At 39.1% G+C, this 25,910-nt stretch overlaps 1 protein-coding gene across 5 annotated transcripts in view; it reads right to left on the bottom strand.

Moving 5' to 3' along the window:
• Window positions 1-25,910, bottom strand: part of ZNF521 (zinc finger protein 521) — a gene marked incomplete at its 5' end in the record, with an annotated part of 229,435 nt that overhangs the window by 112,408 nt on the left and 91,117 nt on the right. For all 5 annotated transcript variants that reach the window (XM_084222709.1, XM_084222705.1, XM_084222706.1 and 2 more), the window contains 2 exons: window positions 4,738-4,822; window positions 20,962-24,314. In XM_084222709.1, the coding sequence (XP_084078835.1) occupies window positions 4,738-4,822; window positions 20,962-24,314 (3,438 nt within the window). The remainder of the gene's footprint in view (window positions 1-4,737; window positions 4,823-20,961; window positions 24,315-25,910) is intronic.

Here is a 25,910-nt window from a genome sequence, read left to right as displayed (position 1 = left end):
AAAATTAAGCTCTTCATAAATAGTTCTTGGCAATGTCATCTCTTTACATTATCTCATGCCTAACAGCACTTTACTCAGAGCACTTACAAATTTACACTACGGCTGGTGAGCCCCATAATTTTATATGGAGTAATTCCTTTCCTGAACTCCCCCAGTTCTGAGCCATGCTGTATATGCATGTGTGCAAAATCCTAGGCAACTGCTGCAGCAACTGTTTAGTCTATTTACACTGAACTGCATCAGGTACTACAGATGCAAAGGAATCAGTTGAAGATGAAACAACATTTAGCATGTCTGCTTAAAATAACAGTGAAAATAATAGGAAGAGCAGCAGAGTGCATCAAACAGAACACAAACAATGGCAGACTCTTTTCATACTCTCTCAGGTCAAATGCCAACTGTAAACTATGTGATGAAAACAAAGGAATGCTCGAAAGCTTCTTTTCCACAGACACCGTGTACCCAGAAATAGAATTTTCTCAAAGAAAGCTGCTAAAAGTGCTACGTATTCCACCCAGATAAAAAAGGTAGAGGAAAGACAACTGAAGAAATACCATTTATGCCAACAGTTTCTAAACCCATATGAAACCTGGATTTATGTTTCCTCTTTTTCCACCCACAAATTTCAATACACACACCAACAGACAGGTCTTAATTTTGCAATCATCCTTACAGTTATCCAGACAAAAGTACATGCCTACATCTAGGTCCAAAATAATGCCAAAACACAGGATGTATTTAAAAAACCCCACACTATGCCTTGCTTTCTGTCTGCTAGCATCCCCTAGCCTAGCCTGACTCAGTGTGTAGTTTAAGCTAACACAGGCTCTGCTTGATGAAACACAGTGTCTGGAAATGTGTGGACAGATCTGGCAGTCAGAACTGTCAAACTTTAGCTCACTTAATGCAAGCAAGGGATTCTACTTCTATGCCTCTTTGTCCTCATCCATTCAAAAGAAAAGGCTTATTGCCCCATCCCATCATGAAGATGTTGGGAAGACTGGATTAAAGGCTGCAGAACAGTTCTAAAATGGAAAGTTCTGGAAGTAGTAAAGTGTAGTTACTAAAGGAAAGCTGTCCCTATGACATCTTTTTATTACATAACTTGTATAATGTAAATTGCATTGTTGTCAAAGATACTTAAGGTTACACTTCACTGGGTCATCGGCAGATTTTATTTTCCATTAGGTGGCATAATCCCTCTTGTTGAATTGATTGAAATGTATAATAAAATCTGAAAAAATGCTATATACTCTCCTAACAAAGAAGAGTAAGAGGCTTTTCAAATAGCCTCTAATCCCTCTTCCCCTGCTAAATGTCTAGTTGAGATTATATTTGATTAGACAAAAACACACACATACATACAACCTAAAAATACCTACCCTCAGTGGAGCTATTTTAGCCAACAAAGTAATTCCAGTTGCCTTATTTAAAAGCCTAAGTTTCACACTGGGGTTTTATAAGTATAGCTTTGCCTCAGTGACCTTCCATAATGCAACTTCTCTCTGTGGATGTTAGTGACATGAACTCAGTTTACATCCTGGGATAATGTTCAAGGGGCATGGTGATTAGATGGGATACCATCAACTTCTCCAGACCTTCAGACTGCATCATGATGTTGAGCAGCAGCTGTTTCCCTCAGCTAGCTGAGCATTATCTCTATCAGTGGTTCCCACTCATTTCCAAGTGGAGTTTGGCAGATGATTTTCCACTTTCATATTTGTCCCATGCCCCAGGTGCCTCCCGTTTTCTCTTCTCTCTGAATTATGATTTTGGAGTCCTTCAGGTAAGAAGACACTAAACCCATCAATAGCCACAACACAGATAATGGGAACATTTTACTATGAGAGGAAGTAACAGTTCCTGACACTGTGCAATGATGTCTGTAAAGGCATTTATTGCCCCTACATCTGATCTAGGGATTATCACGCCATTTGACTTTTAACTCCTGCCTTGCCACATTGACTTCCCCCTCTCTTACATTTAAACTTCTTCCTTTCTCTGTGACTTCTTGAAGCTTCCTTACTTTCCTTTTCCTAAAGAATCAAAGAAAGCACATTCTGTTCTGCCAATCACCTACTAGGAAAACAGGGCAAGAAGACACATTTTATCAGATACATGTAAAAAAGGAGGGACCAATGTTTTTAAGAAACCATATTTTTTTTGTTTGTTTTATGTGCTGTGTCAACAAGCCAATATTCACTCAAGTGCTTAATCTAATATATTTCTCAGTCTACATATTGGTATGCATGCAGGTAACTACAGATATATATTATATATATTCACATAAATGTGTTTGTGTGCATGTTTTCTGTATTATGTACAAATTCTGTAACAATACCTACAGATGTCCATAAACTAAGGCTGGTTAAAAACAGCTTGATGTGACCCTTGAATCTTTCTTTCTAGACAGAACGTGGTTTTGGAAAAAGGCCTGTGAAGAATGTTATAAATTAAAGGGGAGGGGGAAGAGTGAAATTAGAAAGATTGCTAAGGAAAAAATCCAATTAGTGGTGAGAAGACTAACAGAATTGGAGATCAGAAATTATTTTTCCTTGCACTTCGATTCCGAGGGCACATTCAAAACTCTCCGGAATGTGGATATTCCTTTCACTCCACCCCAACACAAAATCCCCTCGCATTTGCTTAATCGAGGCTACATCATTAGGAGCAGCACTGCTAAGTCTGGCAGTGCAGATAAGAATCTTCCACTGAACACAGATTACCACACGCATGACCGGCAAATCTCCCTGCATGTTTTGCAAGCTCCTTTATTTCACTGGGAAGATTTTATATTAAGCACGTTTAAATCTGTGTCACTATGGTTATGTCATGAAGTAATATCATGCATGATTAGATAGAACAGAGACAAAACAATTAAATTTTTTTTTAAGATTCTCTTTCTCATTCAACCTCATCCAGCTTTAAGAAATTAAACACAGGCAGTTAATAGCTCAGTTTAAGAAAATATGTATTTTCAGATCTGCAGGCTGAAGCCAGCTAAGTGGATTTGTCCTGCTTTACTGACTCTCTCCCCATTTTGCTCCTCCCATTCTGACTCTTTAATAAAACTCATCCAGAAAATAGAGGGAAAAATAAATCTGAGTATTTAATGAAATAAGTGAGCTCCTATCCTTAAACTGTGAGGCACCTGGGAAGAGGGTAGCAAGCAAACACATCATCAATTCCAGCATCATCCCTTATAAACAGTGTCCATATTCCCCGTCAAGTTTCAGCATCACTATATGCTACAATTAAGAACATTTCAAACACTGGACTCAAATAAAACAGCAGAAATGGTGAATTCTGTTGTTAGTAGTACCCAGCTTTTAAAGTCCATTACTGACACAGATTGAATACTCTGAAGCAGCTCAAATTATCTCCTACCCAAAAATACAAGACATCAAAACTAAGGCTTAACCTAACAGGCAAATGGCTTGTCTCCTTTACAAAGCCAGTTTGTCATTTCCATTTGTTCATTTTTATGAAAAATGTAAAATGTTTATGCTCTAAATGTGTAACAACTTAAATAAAGTACCCACAGAAATGGGCCATTAAGTTTTGGCAGATTACTTTCTTTTACATTGCAGCCAAATTACTAAGTGTTCATGGAAGAAATCTGCATGTTACCTCGAAAGAAAAAAAAAATTACTACCAAACTGGAAAGTGGAAAAATCAAGCAAACTCTATTCTGTTGGATATATAATTGCCAGTTTCTATAACATATTTTTTGGTCTGTGCTTTGCAAGATTTTCTGCTATTTTAGCAAGTAACCCAGAGTAAGAGAAGCAGGAGTGAAAAAAAATAAAATCAGTGGTATCCATCTCTGTTTTAAAAAGCAAAATTCAGAAAAAAGACAAAAAAAAGCCAGGAGACAATCCCGGCAATGTTATCTTATTAGTGAGCAAATGATGTGCTTGATAAATTTAATTGGCTGATAGAACTCTTAGTGCTATTACTGAGTAGTTACCAAATTGAAAACATTATGGGTAAACCTGGGGGAATCAGCAAATAATAGGAAAATATGAATATCAAAGAAAAAGCAGCTTTTGTTTTATTCCAATTTACAACTGTAACAGCTTTGTAAACATCAGGATTCAGGAATTCTAAAAGACCTTTTTTTTAATGCTTGTACCTTAAAGAGTGTATTTCATTACTGTATACTACAATTCCTTACTTTTTCAAATAATTTATAGGATTTAATTGTATACAGATACACTCAGGATTTTTTTCCAGACTGCTCAAACATAACAAACAATACTATTTTATGGCCATTTGAATTATTTATGTTTCCTAATGACAAAAACTCACCAGTTTTGATTTTGGTACTGAGGTGCTTGAGAAGTACACAGTAGTGTCATTACCATAATAACTTCTGAAATTAAAACCTGTCTAAAACTCTACGGAAAGCTAACATCCAGTTCATTAACCATTCCTGTTAGTTTGTTTTCAATAATGCAAAAATGATTAGAAGTTTAATTTGCTAATCACCTGTGTTTTGACTGGCAGTGGATATATAATTCTCTGCAGAAGTCTAAACTAGCCCTTGCAGAAAATAAAATATGCTAATGCTTTATCAAGTCTAATAATATGAATAAAAAAATCAATCATGCCTAGGTTAATCATTGATGGATCCACAATTAATTTCTCCTTACCTCTGTTTAATTTTAGAGACAATGGTGATAATGAGTAAGAAAAATGGCTATTTGTCTTTGAGAAATGTTAGTGCTCACTTACCAATCATGTGGTTTGCAACATGAACTTGGATATCCCACTCATTGTAGAAAACCATCTGACATTTGATGCACTGGTAGGTCTTCTTCTAAAGAAACAAAGGTAGATAAAATTTACTCAAACATACAATTGTAATAATTTCATTATAACTCAAAATACCAAGTTCACAGTAGTCATTTAATGCTCTCCATCAGTGCTTTCATTAAAGCTTAATTATTAATATTAAAACAATAACACTCTGCAGGGTATGTAGTACTTTTCATTTGAGTTTTCTGAAACTTGGTAGAGATTGTTATCAACTTCCTAACTACATGAACACATCAGTATTGCTAAAACATCAGTATCACACTCATAGAAGGCAAAATGGAATGAGGATATATGGGGTGTAAGCCAAACAACACTGAAATCCATGCGGATCCTTCATTTTACACCAATGGATTAGATCCACTACAGAACAAAGAAGAAACCAGGAAAAGAGCACAGAAATGAGAAATATGCTCCTCTCATTTTCAGTGGAGCTGCAGAATCTCCTCGGCACCACACATTTTAAATGATCCATCAGGCTGCCATTTTTCAAGGAGGAAAACCTCCCAGCCAGTCCGGACAAAAAGTCCCTATATCAGGGCATTTGCTTCAATAATATCTATTGGCAAGCCTGTACTAAAACTGGGAAGCCTGACTGGAAATTAGCCAGAGACCATGCCTTCTGGCCACATTAGATTGGGCTTGACTTACTTAAAAATCATGGTGTATAAAGCTCAAATTTCATTATAAACCAGGAAATGCATTACTCTGCTCAACTCGGTGCACTGAACATGTTTTTCTTTTCTGTCTTGGTGTCTTTCAAAAAAGATCTGATCTTCCACTTTTCTACAAGGTATATAACTTATCCAAGACATTTCAACATCCTAAAATTGAAACTGCATTTTCTCTTATTGTTTTTCTTGATCTGAATTGGCCAGAGAGTTGATATTGGAAAGCATTGCTTTAAAACTGAAAACTAAGAGTGCATTCAAAGTAAGGTTATTTTTTCCTTCATAAGACTTAAAATCTGCAGTTATCCAGGCATCTAACGAGACAAGCCAGATTCATAACATTATTCAACTGCATAATTGTAGTATCAAGGACTCAAGTCCTAAGGTAACAGTCCTGAAGAGCTCAGTTATTGTTTTGAAGATGCAATATTGTCAAGGTAAGCCCTGAACTGCCACATCAAGGCAGTAACTCAAGAGACACAGATCTTGCTGTACAGCCATAGGCACCTTGCCTGCATCAGCAAAAAGAAGAAGAAAAAAACACAGAAAAACACATATTTTTTAAAGAATGTAGTCACAAGAAGCTGGCACAGATGAATTAAATTGCAGATTTCCCATATATTAGTTGGAGAAGAAACAGGGTTCACTGGATAATGTGCATCAAAAATACAGCCTCTCTTGTATATATTTATCTTGAGAAGAGTTTTATGCAGCTGCTATTAACAATTACATTTTTTAAAAGGTGTTGGCATTTTACTAACTCCAAACAGTAATAAAAACTTGCTGGATTTTTTATCAGCATCTAAATTTAGATGCCCAGTCCCTGACAGATAAAGTGGCCAGTATCTTTCTATTTCAAGCCTGTTGGCAGGAATATAAAGACTTTTCAAACATATGTTGTTTTGTCTTACCACGTTAACTGAAAAATTAGTGACTAATCAAAGTCAACTCTGAAATTAAGTGTTCCTGTGGGCTCCTCTTTACAAATCTCCCATTGCTTTGCATACACAGAGGATATTTTAATTTTCTCGATGACAATAAAATGTGCTGTGTCTCTTCACGGTGGAAACAACTATAAGCCTTTTTTGCTGTTTTTCATTTAAATTAACCTTAGTTTTTCAAAATTTAACCAAGTTAAATAATTTTGTAAAAACCAAAAATCAATGGACACCAAGAAACCAAATCTGCTTTGGCTTAGTGTTATTTTTAGTATTTGTAAAGCCAGCTGTTTTTAAAGATAAAATACTTTTTCTCTTTTTTCCTTCTTGTGACAATTCTGGTATCATTGGTAGAAAACCAGATTCAGTCTAAGGATTTCCTATTATATATTGGTAAATTTAACCTTACTGAACTACATCTAGGTCTAGCAAAGACCTCTAAATAATGACAGTCAAAATCAACAATTTATTATGCTAAGCTCTTTACAAGATGCTTTTTGATGCTGACATATAGAACAACAATATTGCATAAATAACAATCATTCTCCCTTTTTTAAAAACATTGTTTCCCTTTAGAACTAGTTAGAAAATATTTCTTACTCCCTCATGACTGCCACTATGTATTGTTTATTAGCATACCCCTAGCATTATTCCTGATATGTGACTTTGTTGAAAAACAAAGAAACATAAATGTAATGGCTGGTCTTTTCTCTTGTTAGCAGAGCAATGCAGAGTGCATGTCAAGAATTGTCAGCAAAATTATGACTGATGTACATAAAGACAACACATTCAAAGGTTGGGGATTTTTTGAAGTCAAATGCTAAAAAGTAAAGTGATTTGACAACAACAAAAAATAATAATTTACTAGCACTTACTAGCCTGTGCAAAATGATCTGACATATTTGCAGAATCACACACAGAGTTTTTCTTTTTATCATGAAGAGAAAATTGTTTTTGTGACTGCTGCTTGATCAAGCACTAGTTCTTTTTTGTTTCCAAGCATACTCTAAAATGTTGACATCAACTTTTATTAGCTCAATAAACACTCATCTCAAAGTGTCTAAACTTGTGCATGATTAAGTTTTCATTTTAAAAGCATACTCAGTAAATTCCATTTACTCCTAGATTTTCAAAGTGATCAAACCCAGTCATTTTAACACCATGTTGAACAAAACCCACATACTTATTTCCATATGTTTCACATTCTAAGGAAGTCTTTGTTTGCTGCAAGTTGCACATTAGTCTCACAAGCTTTGTCAGAACCACAGGACTCATATCTGCTCGCAGGAGTTCTGGGTCCTGATGTGCTTCATGGCTGATCCCAATTCCCTACTAGGGTGAGATCTGGGGGGAGACCCAGCCCCTCCTCACACTGTGTTCCAAAAAAGGGGAAACTTGGGAGATTAAGACAGAAAAGAACCCTGAGGTATGGCAGCTCCATGCCCCTTGCCTGGATAAGAAGGAAAGATGCCTTGCAGCACTTGTTTGACACACCACAGAAGAAGAATTGAACTGTGACTCAAGGAGGCATTCGAATTTCTCTCAAGTACCTCCAGCCTTTGCAGTGCAAGATGGCACTAACCAGAATGGAGCTCAGGGCTGTGACAGCCGTCCTGGCCTTGTCCTGCTCCAGCTGTTTGCAGCAGGGAACTCTGCAACTCTGTGCTCCTTTGTCCCTCTGCCCAAGCCACCAGCTTGTGGAGGTCTCAGCAGGACTGAGGGGGCACTCCAAGCACTGCTGCTCCAGCTCCTTGCCCTCAGCATATCCATTCCACACAATGAAGAGTGGTCAGGTCAGCTAAGGACACTTACACCCTAACCTGCCACAGCTGCTTTTCCCAAAGGATACCTGTCAGTCTCCCGAGGAGACAGAAGAATGACAATATTGTCATTCTTCCCTACAAACAAGAAAAAAACTGACACATATTTTGTGTAAGAGAGTAATTTCAAATCAGCAAGGGTGGGCCACACAAATCTCTTGCCAGTACAATTCTGTAGGGACGCAGACAGGACCAGTTCAGTAAATGGACAAGATGCAACGTGTTCTTAACCGTGCTGTCTTGCAAAAACTCCCAAGGATTTGTTCCAGAAGAAAAAGGCACATGCAATTAAGAATGTGGTTTAACTTTTTACTGTTAGTATTAGTATTATTATTATTATTACTATCACCTCATCTTTTAATAAAAACTCTCCAATCAGCAAGCCCATAATCCTTTACTGAACCGAAGTGCCAATTTGTCTCCTCCATGCTGAGTGTAAATCTGAGGCCCAAGTCATTCCTGGGGCCGTTCAAAATCACTGTAGAAGAGTAATTGCTTAGACAAATATCTCACAAGACCAATGGGTGCCTGTTGCATTCCTGTTTTCACAACCATTTTAAAGGCTTCCAGCATTCAAATCTTCTCTGTGACTTCATTTAAAGAGCTTTGGATTGGTCATATGCATGTGTCTCCCTAACCTTTTGAATAATTAATGTCACCTAGACCTTTAATTACTGTCCCAATCCTCACTTACCACTCTGTAGTTTTCTGAATTTCTTTTCTATAAAGTTACCCAGCATGTTCATGTCATGTGAAATGAGACTTTGCTGCTTTTATAAACAGTCCAGGAATACAAACTTTCAATACAAACTCGGTACTTCAATTCTGTGAGCAGAATTTTATTTGCTTTGTTTTTATAAATAAAGCAAAACAACTAATAACCACACTGCTAGAGGATTTACAGTTCTGTTCAGAAGTGCTTCAAAAGTATGCAGAAAATACTTCTGTGTAGACTTTTGTGCCCTCTGACTGTCTGAGGTACTGATACATTCTTTTTTTTCTATTCCCTAGCCTCATTATATTACTTGAAAATGAACTGCATATGCTACTTATTTGCACACGCTCCACCTCCTTGTCAAAATCATTCAGTATTTTATCACTTGCCTATTTTGTTCTGACATTTCCCCAGTTTTGTACTATCAGGGAATTTCATCACCTTACTTCTTATTCTTTCTTCCTGTCTACTGATATGTTGCATAAGTTCAACAAAATCGGTGCAAATAATGATTCTTAAGGCTTTCCATTACACCCCTCCAAACCAACCTGCTTCAATTCACAAGACTCCCATGCTTTCCATATCCAAGATCACGTTTCTTTTCCTTTTTAATCAAAGAAAGTATCTCTCCCTATGCCGTACTTATTCACCCAACAGATTAGTCTTTTGTGCTATACCATTTCAAAAGCTTTGCTAAAATCCTGGTAAATCATGTTTATAGGCTTCTCTGTCAGCACTTGTGGCTATTCTCTAAAAATACTCTTTATTGAAAATTTTAAGCGTGATCCTCCCTCTGTGAATCTTTGCCCTCTATCCTTCATTAAATCCGAACTTTCTTCTATGGTGTCTTTGATTAGCCTTCCTCTTCTGTTCCTCACTGTTTAAATCAAGCTCACAAACCAGTAACTTCATGCATAAGCCTTATATTCCCTGTTAAATGTTTGTTTAGTGGCCTTTTCCCAGGTTGTTGATGCTTCTTCTTAAAGACCGCAAGTTTATCTGCTTAATGTTTCCTTTTATCTTCAGCTGCTTTCACTGAGAATTTTGGAATGGATATTTTTGTAAGTAATTTATTGTGTATTATACTCCATTATATTACCTCTAATCTGTACTTCATTCTTCTCCATGGGGAGGAGATGCCACTAGCTCAACGACAAAGCATTTGTTTAACAGCACTGGTTTCCTTGATTACCTATACCATTTCTGGATCTCCTGCACCCATGCCCCTTTTAACTGAATACATATTCCCTATATGAAATAACCAAAATATCGCTTTTAGCTTCTAATGCATGGCATCTACAGTCTTAGGCTTGCAGGCATCCCTAGTTTGTTCTGTACTCCCTGCACACTTCTCTTCCTTGCCTGATCAAAAATGGGTTTGATGTGTACCTGTTACCCCACTGATAACCTCCTGTTTACACCTAATTACATTATTTGCCCTTGCCACACTACTGAAGGGGACTTTCAAGGATTTTTCCCCTCAGTTTTAGCACAGACTGAATGTGTGGATCAATAGCAGAGCTGAGACAACCTGCTGTTGCCAAAAAAGAGTGATACCACACTTCTCACATAGTCTAATTCCCTTCTCCCATATCAGTCATTCACTCAGTTTCCCTCACCTAAAGGGTGGAGTTGATTCAACCTTTTAAACTGACAGAACAATAACCTGACAAGAGAAAGTGAACAGCATCCAAAGAATCATAAGAAAATAACAAGTTAAGACACTTAAAACTTGCACACTAACTACAGCAATTTGCCAGTGCTAACTCCTAATGCTGCCAGCTGATTTTTTTTCACATTGTTATTTTATTAAGCATGAGCTGTGTACTTGGCCCTTCGTGATACACAAGAGCAACCACGGTCCTAGCTTTGTCCATTTAGCCATTTTTCATCAGAGTTCAGATTAATTTTGACAGTACCTTAATTAAGGATTTCTTTCTTACCTTCCTGGATGCTTATTTTGTCAACCTTAAGCTCTTAGAAAACTAAGCATATGGTAGCCAGTTTCACTGCATAGTTAGTTATTTATCTTGCTTATGGGGCACTGTCATCTTCCTTTTTTTTTTTAATTGACTAATCCCTAACTCTTGTAATTGCTCACACAAAACCCTTTAATTAGTATTTCCTGATTACTTTTAAAAACATGTTCATGGCGATTTTATGAGTATTTTTCTGTTCTGTTTTCATTTATCAAGGTCTAAATTATAACAGTCTCAGTGTACATGCCTGTGGAAAGAATACAATCAATCCTGTAAGGTAAGCAAAATGAAAAATGGAAAGAAATGTTATTTTTCCTCATTCTTTCATTATGGTTACTTATTGCATACACAAAATACATTGAGTCAGAAATACAAATGTTCATGTTAGCAGTCCTTCCTTCTCTATTCTGCTTGAATTCATGGTCTGCTGTTCTGTCTTTCACCTTTATTCTGGAGTCTGTATTTAATCATGTCTGTCTTTAATGTCTCTTAGTTACAAACCTTTTCCTTCCCTAGCTGACGAAGAGCATTAGTTTGCAATGTCTCACATCCCCGCACAGAAAAAAACACATCTTGCCACATTTAAAAACTGCATCTCTTCCCTTTGAGATCTCTAATCCTTTAACTCTCTCTAGACCTTTCAAACTCAGTACTGAAGTACCTGTCAGAAAAGTAACTCTAAAACCTGGCAGCACATGGTAGTATATTTATTTTCTCTCTCAATTCATATTAGGCTTATATAATTTATGAATACAAGCAGTTTAAAGTACTGTGAATTTGATTTGGGATCTAAAAAGTGAACACAGTTCTTTCTGTCTTTCTGTGTGAGGGCCTGATCCTGGGTGAGGCTGAGTCTCTGAGCAGTGCACAGGTATCTGCTAAGCAGTGCTCAGGAATTTGGAGCTGTGTCAGCAACTGAACTTTCTGTCAGCATCCCCACCCCTTTCTGTCCCCTTACATTGCACTTAAAACCAAAGGCAATCCACCTCTGAAGCCCTAGAGCTGTTAACCCATCCAGAGCCATCCCAACACTCAGCATCTGTGTTGGAGCCACGGCTACGGACATTGAGGAGGAACTTTGACCAACATCACACTGATAATTCTGCAGAGGAAGTGGCATCAAAGCAAAGGCAATAGAGTTTGACTTGGCAGGTCTGAGAATCAAAAAGCTGATATTCTGAGTAAACTGATATTTTTTCCCTTTTAAAGTTGGGTTTTTTTGCTTTGTTTTTTAAAAAAGGCATACTGAGACAGACTGTCATTCAATAAAGCCACTACTTTCTTCACCAACAATCAGCAACAGATGTAGGCCAATAAAATTAATAGTTTGCAAGTACGCACAAGAGAATACTCTTGTCTCGTTTCTCCATCACAGATTTTGTAAAAGCTCTCTGGATTTTAACAGAAAGGCAAAATCAGGAGCTTTTTATATACCTTTTTAATTTTTTTTTTGTAATTTAAACACTACAACCACTTTTCTCCCACTCTGTGGAGAATTAATGCTGATTAATTTCACTTTCCAAAGTGTGACTCAGGACCCTCCCCCTACCCTTAATTGTCCACTTTTAACTCAAACTGAATTCTGCACTAATACTTACCAAGATAATTTAATCCTACAGAATAAAATTTCTGCTCAAAAATATGCAACATTAATATTAATGTACAAACAGAAATATATTACTCATACATAATATATAAGAAATTAATTTTCATTGAAGTATCAAGAGAAGGAGTAAACCCCTTAGATCCTTCTCATGCAATTAGCTCCGCACTTGGGGAAGTCAATGGGACTTCACAAATGAGGGCTTCACATGATAACATGGGCAAGACTGGGGTTTTAAAAAGGCACTACAAAATATGCCATGAACAGAGTCCTGCAATCGTAATGCTGTGATTTTTAGTTCTACCCTCTATGGATACACTTAGGCCACATCAACGTGAACAAATATACTGGTGGCATCTGAGCTGGCACACAGCTGCTGACACTGCAATGACGCTTGACTGTGTGCCCAGCTGAAATCCTCCGCTGGGGCAGTGCAGCTGCCCAAAGAAGTGGTGTACCAGCAAAACAAGCGCTCTGCTCAGCCACTCTTCAGCACTATCCGTAATGATTTGTGTCTAACTGGCTTTCTTCCTGTGAAGAAATACTTGCTCTCCTCCAAGGGAAATAAGGGAACTTCACAGAATTGCTACTCTGTCCTATTTCATAATCTTTTACTTTCACATTAATTCTTAAAATACCAGCAGTTCCTCTTAGGTACATCCTGTAAAAAGTTAATGTCTTTTTACATGGGGCTTCAGTCTACCATTTCCCTATCTTAAAAAAAGGATTGCAGAATTTGTTTCAGAAGCAGAATGCCATACTTCTAGGTTTGAAGGACTTCAACCACTCAACCACCATCACACAAACCAGCTGTGAAGCAGGGAGCATATGAGAAATGAGGAACTATGGTTAAGACTGATAGTTTGGGAAAATCACCGGGTGATGCAGACATTCCTTGCCTAGGCCTGTGAGAGAAGCACCAAGCAGCAGAACACGATCAATTACCAGTTGACCACTGTCTGTGATGGTTGCAAGGATTTGTAAGGAGACAGCCATGTTCTTATAGGCTGGCCCTAAACCTATTCCAGCCATCAGAGCAGAAGCCAAGAGGACTGTTGTAGCAGTGGTAAAGCAAACACAGAAGGAAATCTGGAAGCTTAAAATCTCAGATCATTCTTTGCTGGTGAACCACCCTGTTTCCTACTGGAAAATGTAGAGAGAAAGAGGTGGCCTTCAAGACACGAAAAGCCATTAGATGTGCCTTTTTTGACAGAATGCTGTGAAACATCTGAATAATAAGCAAAAAAAAAGAGGAAATGTATCCCAACACAGGACACCAAAGCTATGGACATATAATTAAAGGGGGAAAATAGCTCCATTCTCTCCTACCTCCCACCTTATTTTTGAGTACAGAAGCTGAAATAACTGCATTTCTAAGTGGCAGTATTTCTAAGACATTCTTCACAGGCATTAAAAATAATTCCTAGAAGTGCACATTATTATTGGTAGGACTAAACTGAGATGCTCAGTATCAGGAAAGAGCCTGCCCTTTTATTCACTGACTTATGGAGCCATACACCAGCAACAAAGGTTTTCTACCAAGGAACAACAGGGTAACATCAACATACATCTGGTAGATGGGCCCAGAGATGGGCAGAAACCACAGAAGAACAAAATGGCTGAGGCTGATCTCTGGGGATCCTCTGGTCCAGTCCTCCTGTTCAAGAAGGGTCACCTAGAGCCAGACCACATCCAGATGACTTGTGAGTATCTCAAAGGGATACACAACCTGTCTGGGTAACCTCTGCCAGGGCTTAGTATCCCTGGAAGTGTTTCCTGATGTTCAAAGGGAGCTTCCATTTGTCTCCTCTGCTTCTTGTCCTAGAATGTCACATGGTGAGGGTGGATGTTAGCAAGAGACACATCTCTGCTGTCGTACCAAGCAAAATAGTATAAAATAGTACAGGTCATATTTCTCCAATAATTTGTAATACAGTGCAGGAAACAGTATAAATGAAAGCTGGCTTTGGCATGAAAAAAAGGCATCTCCCAGTTTTGAACCACCAGGCATAAAGTCAACTATCTGCTATCACAGAGCTCTGGCAGGTCAAAGAACAGTATCCTCTAATAAGATACTACATGTCAGGTGGTTTTCTTATGTACATTTTGTATAACTTCATGAAACAAGCAGTACTAGGGCTACATACCCATTTTAAATTAATGGTTAGCCTATTTTATTTCCCTCATGACAGAGTAACAAATCTGGGTGTTATGTTTGTTGTATGAGACAAAGTAATACACACATCATATATAACAACTTTATTGAGTAGTGGTGAAAAACAGTTCTCATGTACAGTCATTTAGGAAGCTGGCCAGTGAGTCCCACAAAGAACAGGTCATAGTTTCCTCCTATAGCTTCATGTCTTGTGTTCACTTGACTTTTGCATATAAAACAGGTATAAACTTCAGCTACAGCCATCTTCTTGGTTTGGATCTCTTAAAGGCCTCTCTTCTGTTTGGATTCTGTTACCTGCTGGGTCACCTCTCTTCCCAAATATTGTAACAACTTCATAGGCTTTGAGATTACTATTAATCTATGATTTTTTTTCCTTGAAATTGGCCAAGAGTAGTCCAAAAATAAGAGGTAGAAGTGAGAGAATCCTCTAGAGGTCTGCAAACCAGCAGCCAAATAGTGATATGTAATGATTTTGTGTCTTTTTCCTAAAGATGATCAGGCTAGAAAATTGTATGAAATTTCTTCTAGTTTCTACCCAATTCTGAGATCAGAATACAAACACTCATCACTACTGTGATTTTCCTGTGGGGCTGTGCAGAAATTGTGGCATTCTACACCAGCCAGGTGGCCAGCAAGTACAGGGAAAGCCCCAAGAGGACAATGGGTTGCACAGCTGAGCTGTGGGAGCATAAACCTTATGGATGTTTTGTCTCATAGTTTTGCTGGATCTACATTTGCCCTCTCTAGAGATCCTTAAGGACTTCATCTACATTCCTGTGTCCCTCTCCGGTTCTTCTGTGTTTCTTCAAGCACACATTCAACCCCCTGACCCTGGTTCATTTTAAGGAAATCTTGGTTTAGTGCTCTTGAAAATTTTGGAGAACATGTTATCCTTTCATCCTCTCCTGCAAATTTTTCCACAGGTCTGAAGAAGATGCCTCTCCAAATTCCTGAAGCCTCTGATAAATAACAAGACAGACAAATAGCATTAGATTTTAATGATCAGTGGACAGGAAACTAAGAAAATTCACTACCATTTCCCCCCTTCTGTTCAGCACCTCCCAGCCAACATATGGCCTTCCTTTCACAGACTGAACTCATGGTGTGTGTGTGAAGTGAGAAGTTTGAAGCCTAACTTTGGTAGGATTTACAGCAACAGGATAACAATAATACTCTCCTTGTAAAATTCAAAGAGGATCCTGATATCTCATGACCAGACAAAGACAAGAGAAATGCTTAAGCTGGACCTTATCAGCCAATTCATGGTAGTGGCACTACCAGAAATTAAAGCATAGTGCAAAGTGGAGATGGCCTACTGTGGCATAAAACCCCCAGGCTAGCCCTTCCTAAGAATAGATATGGTCACACTTTAACAATACTTTCCTGAAAGCAGCGTAAAAATGATGCCAGAAGACAAAACTGGTATTTTTAGAGAACTCATTTTAAAACTCCAGAAGCAGAAAATATGTTTGTCACAGATTAGTTCCACAAACTATTTCAAAGCCAAATCTTTGTGCCAGCCACAAACCTTCTTTACCTTTTTCTGTCCCTGGATCCAAAATACGGCATGAAAATCACTTGTTCTGAGCCTGGATTCACTGACAGGAAACCCAAGGCACTACTTATGTTTACATTACAAGTTTATGTGCTTATTCATAAAAATCCTGTAGTCAGAATGATCAGCTTGGATTGCTGATGAGGAGGATTATTTTAATTTCTTTATGTATTTCAATTAAATGCGTGAGTATAGATTTCAGTGCATTTTTTCAGTTAAAAGCACCGTGATTTATATTGCTAAAATGCTATTGCTTGCCCTGCCAAAAGCATGCATCTGGGAACATTTCTGGGTTGCTTACAGTCTTTTCTCTCTTTCCGCCTCTGACTGCCAGTGCATGCTGTTGAAATAAACCAGCTACTTCAAAAGGCAGTTCCTGTTTTCTGTCTTTGTGGGTCTGGCAGTGTTTTGAGAAGTGGGGGGAAGAATAGTAAGAGAATAAAGGTAGATTCAGAGCCCATGAATAAATAAAGAGAAAAAAAAAGTAATGATAAAAGAGTACACCTACCTGAGCTCCATTCTTTCTCCCAGGGTGATACCGTTTCTGGATTCATCTTAGGTCGGAGAAGTTGAGTTTCAAGGAGCCAACAGCTCTCCACAGCATCTGAATTTTGTGACCCACATCTCTGCAAGATCATTGTCAGACTGCACTTTGACGGCTCCTTCCAGAACAGTGCAGTGATGTGCGCGGTGTCCCCTGCTGTGACATGCCCATCCTGGCATACAGCTCTGCACAACCACAACAGGACAGAAGAGCAGCCCCAGATTCTGCTCTCCAGCTGGTGGGACAGTTGCAAGCTCTCTCCTTCGTCCAGCACTTTTGATACTCTCTGAAATAGTGAGTTTCTGCAAATCTTTTTCCACACCTAAATAAGCACCTTCTCCTGAAGTAATTTGGCCGTGTACTCACGCTGCTCCTTCTCTCCTCAAGACCAGAAAACCCAGAGAATTCTTGTATTATTAATGAAGGACTGTCTGCATTGCCACAGGTAATACAGTATTCACATGAGCTTCACATTCATGGAACAAAGTGATACAGAAGCAATTACACTTCTACTCTGAAAGTTACCAACGGGACCCCAAACTGAGCACAGTTGCACGTGTAGGATGCTCTACCATAATTCAGGTTTAGACATTAAACTGTGGGTGTAAGCTGGAGTCCATTCCCTCCTCCCCTGCCAGCTAAGAAACAGACAATATAATTTATTGCACTGCTATGCTGGTGTGATTCAGCAAGCACAGAAGTCTTGCAGCTTAAGAAGTGAGGGCACACTTTCTGCTGAGTCGAGAGTTCCCTCATTAGGTGCCTGACAGCATAATAAGGAAGAAGAAGAGAGTCAAGGCCACACAAATTTTCTTGAACAGATTTTCATCTTCCAAGTGCTTTACAAAAAGTGTATTGTAAGTAAGCACGGAAACACACTTTTCAGGAAATATCTATCTTATATTCTGAATAAGGAAAATGAAGCAGAGATGTTCAAGCAGTTTTGGCCAAGTCAGCAAAACAAATGAGTGACAGAAAAAGGTCTATTTCCCAATTCACAAGCATACCACACCTTGTTCTCTGCTTTTAGACAGTAACTATCACTAAGGTTATCACCCTAGACCAAAAGTGTGCTTGCAGTGTGATTCAAGATCTTTACAAGAAACCTAAAACAGCTGAATCCAGCACCTCATTAAAGCTCAAATATTAACTTGCAGATCTACACATTTTAGAGCTCTTTCAGAAGATACTGTTCATCTGTCTGTTTAAGTCTGTGTGGTAACTTAGAGGTACTAGATTCAGCAGTGTGATGGACTTCATGAGTTCTGACCTGCTCCTTGACTTGTTGCAACCAATGATGAGCACTGGTAATAATTTTCTATCCCAACAAAAAGGTAACTTTCAGTGGAGATGATTCAGGTCAACATTTTTCACTCAGCAAGTAGGGTGAGCTCAGCAGGTGACAGCTCAGCTGAAGACATTATACTGTGGTAAGGTAATTGCACCCTATCACATCACTGAGAACAGACTAAAAAGGGAAATTTTCTAGTTCAACCATGAGAATACACAGCAAAGAATCCAGAAGTGACACTTCCGGTGTGATCTTTTATCCTAAAAAGGTATTTTCAAATATTCTTGTCATTGAAATCTCTTACTGAGTAAAAAGGGGTATTCAGCAACATTAAAGGTCTGACAACTCATCACATTTATGCAAGATACCTATTTTTCTTGCCTTAGGAATTAAATACTCTTTATATATAGGTTGAAATCTCAAATCACGTGACTCTCAATAGTGCAAATGAAACTTTCACTCCTTGATATTATTAATACTGTTTGGTGAAAATTTCCCCAAAATTTCATGTTTAAGTAGTTGCCTTCATCCCTTTCAGTTCAAGAAACTCCTTCCAGTGGAGTATGACAGCCAGTGACTAATAATAAATTTTAAAAATCCATTTTTTTTAAATTGTTTGTGTTATATTTTTATGTTTTAATTCCCTCAGTCTGGACATCCAATCTATAGTTTTAAACATCTATACATTACCACTTTCAATTTAGATTCTCATTGCTACATAGCTTGCATCACTAGAATTTGAACCAGTAATATCTGCTAGAAAATTAATTATCTTTCAGGATTTTATAAACATGCATTTATGGTTTCCAGAACTACTAATGCTCTATCAGGAATTTGATAGCTTTGTCTTCCCATGAGAAAGGAATCTGAAAGTTTACATTACTATGTGGACACCATAGACACTGAAAATTCAATTTACACCCCCCACAAGGTGGGGGGTAAATGGTGATTTGAAGGAGACAAATGCTATTCAAAAATGTGTAGTTTAAAAAGCTTTTTCATCTTAGGTACACTTTTATATAAAAATCAAAAGGATTAAGGAGAGGAACCTGATGCCAATTAGCAGTATAACTAAGAACTCGGATGATACCTGATACAAGTACAGGAAGATTCACTAATGATACTGAAGGTAACTGATCTTACCTCACCACAAAGGACTCTCAAATCTCTTTTTGTCTAGTTTACAAGCAAGAGAAAGACAAATTGGGAGCGTCTTAGCATGGTAACTGACAACACATGATACTGATTGTGCTTGAGGTAGCAGGAATTGGCTTCCAACATGACTGGGAAGAGGGATTTCATGTAGTCACTTGATGCAAGATGACAGAAACAGAAACTAGGATGACTCTGAACCTATCGAAAACATGCAGCTGGTAATCCTGTGGTTCCGACTCAGCAGCAGTGAGATCATCAGTGGCCTAAAACACAGCTAATGAGAGCCACTCCTCTTCCCTCTTCTTTAAAAAGATGGTTTTCCTTAGACCTCAGGTTCTCAGTCTAACAGCCTTCCATAAATTCCACACCACACCCCATCCTCAGGTGTCCCCTGCCACCAATGAGCAAACTGGAGATGAAGTTATGAAAGCACAGGGCCTTTCCCTGGGAGGTGCAGCCTGCCTGGTACTTCATCCTGAACTCTCAGCTCCAATTCTCTCTTCATGGCTACCTCAGTGTCCTTCTCCCAGCCTATCTTCACCTACATTCTCAGAAGCTCCATAAATACTTACCTCTTCATCCACATATGCTGGTGTACTCTTCCCTCCCTGCCTCCCTCCTGCCCTCCAGTTTGCACAACGCTGTTGGACGACATGCTGAGAGATGTCTTCCCAACAGATGGGCTCACAAACAGGGAGTGAGGAAGGTGATGGAAGAGCAGCAGCTCCCTAGCCACAGGGTATCCATACACATTCACAGCAATGGGTGGCACCATGTTTATATCATTATAGGCTAGAATTTTTCTTGAAACAAAAGCTGTTATTTCTTAACATTTGCTTGTGCTGTGTTTTTTAGACTTCCTGAATTATAAGATGCAAGATGCCATGCTTAAAATAGATACATCTAAGTCATTCTAATGGTAACATTTCTGAAAACAAAACTGATTCCCTTCCCTCAGTACACGATCCCTTACCTCCTCACATACAGGTGTCATTTCTTGGTCACTGGTGACTGAGGAAGCAGATTACATCTTTCAAGAGTTTGATATGTACTTTCTAAGTTATGCTGCATGACGGAATTTCAATCATTAGGCACTAAGTGTTTCAGTGACATAAAAATGTTCTTTGTCAGGAATGGAAAGAAAAAAACAAAGAAATTGCATCCAAAGGACTGATTTCCCAATTTACCTTAGGCTAGCATTGCACTTCTACTTAATCAGAATATGCTAGAAGAGGGGGAAATGAAAGTCTACAACACAATTAACAAAAATACCCTCAGTTTGTTGCTCACAAATATTTTCTAAAAAATCAACCCCTTATGCCAGCATTTTGGCTCACTGTGTCTACTCCTCTGTCATTAATGCTCTCTGCCGTAAGCACAACTCCTAGCTGGGGATTCCAATGCGTATGGGAGCTAGGATAAGATTCCAGATCTCAGTTGTGCTGGCATGAAGATAGGTCTCCTCAGTGATACAGAAGACAATATCCTAGGGAGACTGGAATAAGTCCTATTCCACAAAATTCAATCCAAGATGTAAGGCATATCAAGCAGCAGGTAATTACTAGCTAATGGCTGTGGATGGAAATGTAACATGGATCAGCCTAAGCATTTCATGACAAGTGACAAGACAGCTTGAAAAAAGGGAGATTTTTTCCAAAAGGATGGAAGGTGTCAAGAGCAAAGAAAAAAGGGTTACCTCTTCGGTTTGGGAGGGGCTGATTCTAGGCATTGGAGATACTTGTGGTGTTTTCAGCTGTGTACTGTTGCTGTCTGGAACAAGCTCTCTGTGGATTGACTGAATATGGTTTTGGAGTTCAGTTTCTGATTCAAACTTTACATTGCAACTAGAACAGCGAGTCTTCAGTCCCCCTGCCTTGCTTTTGTTCTCAATGGAACTCAAGTTCTCATTTTGGCCCATGACTTGTCTGTTACTGCTTGAAGGGATGTTGACACTCGGACTACCACTTTTACTGAGATTAACACAGCTAGCACACAGACCATATGGCAGACCGTTGATGTCAAGTTTCACTAAATCCTGTTTTGAACGGAATTCCTTCAGGCAAGACGCACACTTGTACAGTTTCTGGAGATGCTGTGCACGTCCCGTGGACTGCACAGCAGAACCATTTCCAGTTTTCTGCATATGGAACGTGCCATGGATTTTCAGTTCCAGCGTGGAGGTCACTGTCTGCATGCACACCACACAGCGGAACCCCGTCAAGGAGTTCCTCAGGTCAGGGTGCATTTGGCAATGCTCTAAAAATTCCTCCTCACTCTGGAGGGGCATCTTGCAAATCCTGCAGTTTCCAGTGTCCAGGCTCTTACTATGTGTGACCTTATGTTCAGTAAGAGTCAGAAGAGACGGAAACCGCTCGCCACAGATTGGGCACATATAGTGTTTCACTGGTCCCAAGTGTGTCTGCATGTGCTCTCGAAGCCCATTTTCAGAGAAGAATGTTCGAGAACATACATTACACTTGTAATTCCCTTTAATGAGCTCAGCCTTTTTCTTCACTATGGCACTTTCTCCAGGTCGAATGTTGTGGTCTCGCAGCTGGTGATTCTGCAGGAGAGTCTCCATGGTGTAAGCTGCACCACAAATGTCACAGCCATACATAGGCTCAGATGTGTCCACATCTTCTTCACTGCCATCGTGGCTGTTATGGGACTCCTGGCTATTTGTCAACAAGGTCTGGAGTTCCACTTCCTCTTTCTGAACTTGCTCAGATGCCCCATTTGTTCCACAGTTTGGAGTTTTCGTTTCAAAAACACAATGTTTTTCCCTCAAGTGCTTTTCCAGCAAGATGATAGCATGGAAAGCCTTGCTGCAGAACTTGCAGTTGTACTTCTTGCTGTGCGTAGTAATGTGACACTGCAGCTCCACCTCTGTACCAAAGGATTCACCACAGAAGATGCACTTGTGTACTTTGCCTTGGTTCTCCAGGTGGTTGTGTTTCACATGAAGCTGTAGGTCAGTCTCGTTGCGGAAATCCCAGTTGCAAGATGTACATCTGTATACCTTCTTCTCATTGCTGTGCTTCACAGCCAAGTGCAGCTGAATGGAGACTTTGGAGTCAAAAACTTCTTGGCACAAGGTGCAGCGGAAGAACACGAATGTATGCATGTCCAGTAGGTGTTTCTGCAAGTCATCCACAGAAGTAAACTGCTTGTCACAGCTTTCACAGATGTAGTAGGTTGAGGTGATCATGAAATGAATGGTAACATGCTTCAGCAGTGACTCCTGATTTGGAAATTCCTTGTTGCACTGAGGGCAGGTCAGTTTTGGCAGGACAGTGTCAAGATGTGTTTTCAAATGAGTCTGAAAACCATCCAAGGAAGTATACTTAGCACCACACTGATTACAAATATATTCCCCGGCAGGACGAGGAGGAGCACCTCCCACTGCCTGCATCATCTTTAAAGAGGTCTGCTCAATGGCTACAGGAGATAATGGACTCATGGCTCTGGACTTTTTCCCATTGTGGATGTAATTCAGCGCCAAAGGAATGTTCTTGTGGTTCTCCTTGATATGCTTGTTCAGTTTAAGAACACTATTAAATATTGGAGAATTGGTACAGTAAGAACAAGAATACACTTCCACCACTGGATCTTTTGGGGTTCCGAGCACAGGAGAACCAAACCGGGAACTGCTAAGATCACAATGGACTTGTCTAATATGCTCTTCCAGGGAAGAATCTGTAAGAAATCCCATGTAGCAATGGGGACAAAAGAATGCATTACTGTCCTTAGCAGCAGGGTTGGCAAATCCATGAGAACAGCGAATGTGTTCCTGAAGGGTGTTGAGATCATTGAACACTTCAGAGCAGAAGTTGCACTGGTAGACCATGGCAGGCATGGTAGAAACAATCAGTGCTGGGTCTGGAGCTTCATGGACTTGCTTAAGATGTTCATTCAGATTGTAGAGAGATGGCAATACCTCCAAACAATACTGACAGATATGGGCTTGTTCGGGTTTATCTAAATGCATAGTTTTCAGGTGTATCTGCAAAACTGCAAGGCTGGAAAACAACTGTTTGTTGCAATAAATGCAGCTATAAGTAACTTTTGCCTGCTTACTTGAAGGACCAGTGATATCTGGCACTTGCTGAGCTGCCCGCTTCCTTCCGCGACCTTTTGGTATAGGAGGAGCCGTTTCCACCATTGTTGAGCTATCCACCGAGAGATTTGAATCTGGGGTAGTGCTAGAGACTGATGTGTACCCCACAGTTACCAAAGACGGGCTGTTGCTGTGGTTGCACGACTCCGGCTGCTGGTGACTGTCCATGTGGCTGTACAGCTCCTCCACAGTGTGAAAGTTCTCAGAGCAAATGCTACATGAATTCTTCTTCTCACCATTATGAGCCTGCTCCATGTGATTTACTAGGGACGTTTCCTCTACAAAGAGTTCATGACAGTAAACACACTGAAGAGCAGATCGGTCTTCATTAGGGGAACACTCAGGGTGACATTCTGCAATGTGCTTCTGAAGATCTTCAGGAAAATCAAAGCCTTCTTCGCACTGGCTGCATTTCTGAGTGTCTTTCATTTTCCAGTCCTCCATCCGGGAAGCGGACTGGGAGCCATCTTTGTTCCTCTCGTGAACCTGCATGTGTCCATGCAGTGAACTAGATGACAGGAACCCACGCCTACAAATGGCACACTTATATGGCTTGTTGGACGTATGAGTCTTTAAGTGAATTTTAAGATGATCGCTCCTTGAGAACGCCGCATCACACTCACTGCAGTGATACTTCTTGTCTCCCGTATGAAGCTTTATGTGGCGGTCCCTGCTCCGTTTGTGTTTGAAGAGGCGGCTGCAATACGTGCATTTGAAAGGGAGCTTGTCGCTGTGACTCTGCTCGTGGTGCTTTAGGTAGCTGAGGCGGCTGAACGACTTGTCACAGAACTGGCACGGATAGGGTAAACCTGGGCCTCCTTCCTCTTCTCCAAAATCACAGCCTTCTCCATGGCTCGGGGAAGTCTGATCCTTGCTAGAAGGTGATGATGCTGGCCATGAGCAAGAGGGGTCATCCTCAACATCCACTCCGTCTGAAATGAGAAAGAAACATGCCCACAAGCTTAATCCCAAGAGTAAAAAGGAGCTAGAAAATGCATACGAATAACACAGGACTGCTACTCCTAAATAGCTAAAACAATATACTCAGACTAGGACATTTCTTACACTGATATCAACAGTTTCAAGACCACATTTATTTTTATCATACTGTAAAACATTAGAAGTTATTAAATAGTTCTGTGCCTATATTAACTTTTTATTGCTTTTTTATCATTCTTTCTTAGTTGCAGGATATGCATTATACATTGACAATTTTATTAAAATGCAGATTTTAATATATTTAATGTTTCTTTTGTATCCATTGTAAAATTATTTGCATATTATGTGAGCATCTGAAGAGTCAAAGGAAAGGAGAAAATATTACAGGAATGCTTTAAAATGAATGTAGTCAACCCACATGCCCAATATTTACTGAAAAGATTTGCCCTGCTTTGCCACAGGTTTTTGGAATTTTTTTCCTTTGAAACTGGTTCTGAACACAGGAATCTTTTAAAGGCTATTTCTGAGACAGACTTGGGTGTTATTCTAAACAATAATAGGAAAAATTACGAGGGAGGAACAGGACAACAATATAAACGATTATGTTTTCTCTGATAAAGTGCAACCAGATTTCTCCAATAATGATACAATTCAGTTACTAAAAGCTGGCAGCTGGATCATTAAATGTTCAAAACAATCTAACAAACCAACAACCAGGATCAAGGAAAATGGGAAAGTGTCACAAGGGTCAGCCATGAACAGCATTTTTTTTTTTAAGTTCAAGAGGTTGCCCACCATTTCTTCCTTTTTTGCAAAGGCCTCAGCCAGCTGAACTTCCTCAGCACAGCAGAACCTGTACTGTAAGGTGATCACAGACAAAGCAACTTGTAAAAAACTGGAAACAGGAAAAATGATAAACATTTATGGTAAAAGCTGAAAGATTTATGAGTTACCAGGAAAAGACAAAGCAAAAATGCTGGCCAGATAATAAACAGACTAGCTATCTATCTATTACCTCATCTCTAAACAGGGAAAGTTGTAAATATTTTTTTCAAAAGATGTGCTGTACAGTTTTTGCACCTTTTGTTTTAAATGTTTTAAATGATCATACTCATACTAACCTAAAACTTCTTTAAAAATATTAAAAGAATGTTTGAAAGATCACTCTACATCAAATAATTCTTCCATTCCTTTCCAGGGGCAATGCTTGAGGTTTTTTTTCCTTTTAAAAGTAAAACTGACTACAGTAACACTACAGAAAAAAGATACAATAAACCCTTGAAAAATATCTTTCTAAAGGTATTGTTGCAAAGTAGCAAGTTTCCTAACATCTTCAGCCTTCTCTCAAAAAATTTACTACAACATCACAAAAGTTAGAACTGACCTATATTATATAAACAAATTCCAAGCCTGCTTACTTTAATGTAAAGAGATTTTACTAGATTATCAACCTCTTGCTTATCCACAGGAAACAGATGAGGATTCATTCCTTTCCTGCATCTAGAAACTGATGACAACGCCATCTCACTATCAATGCCAGATGGCAACCATCTAACTCTGAGAAAACAAGCAAACACCATTGCTGGATG

Source organism: Fringilla coelebs (genome assembly GCF_963513975.1).
Source record: "Fringilla coelebs genome assembly, chromosome: 1".
Taxonomy (NCBI): Eukaryota; Metazoa; Chordata; class Aves; order Passeriformes; family Fringillidae; genus Fringilla; species Fringilla coelebs.
The sequence above is the reverse complement of the archived record's forward strand: the minus strand, read 5'-3'. Positions and strand labels throughout refer to the sequence as shown.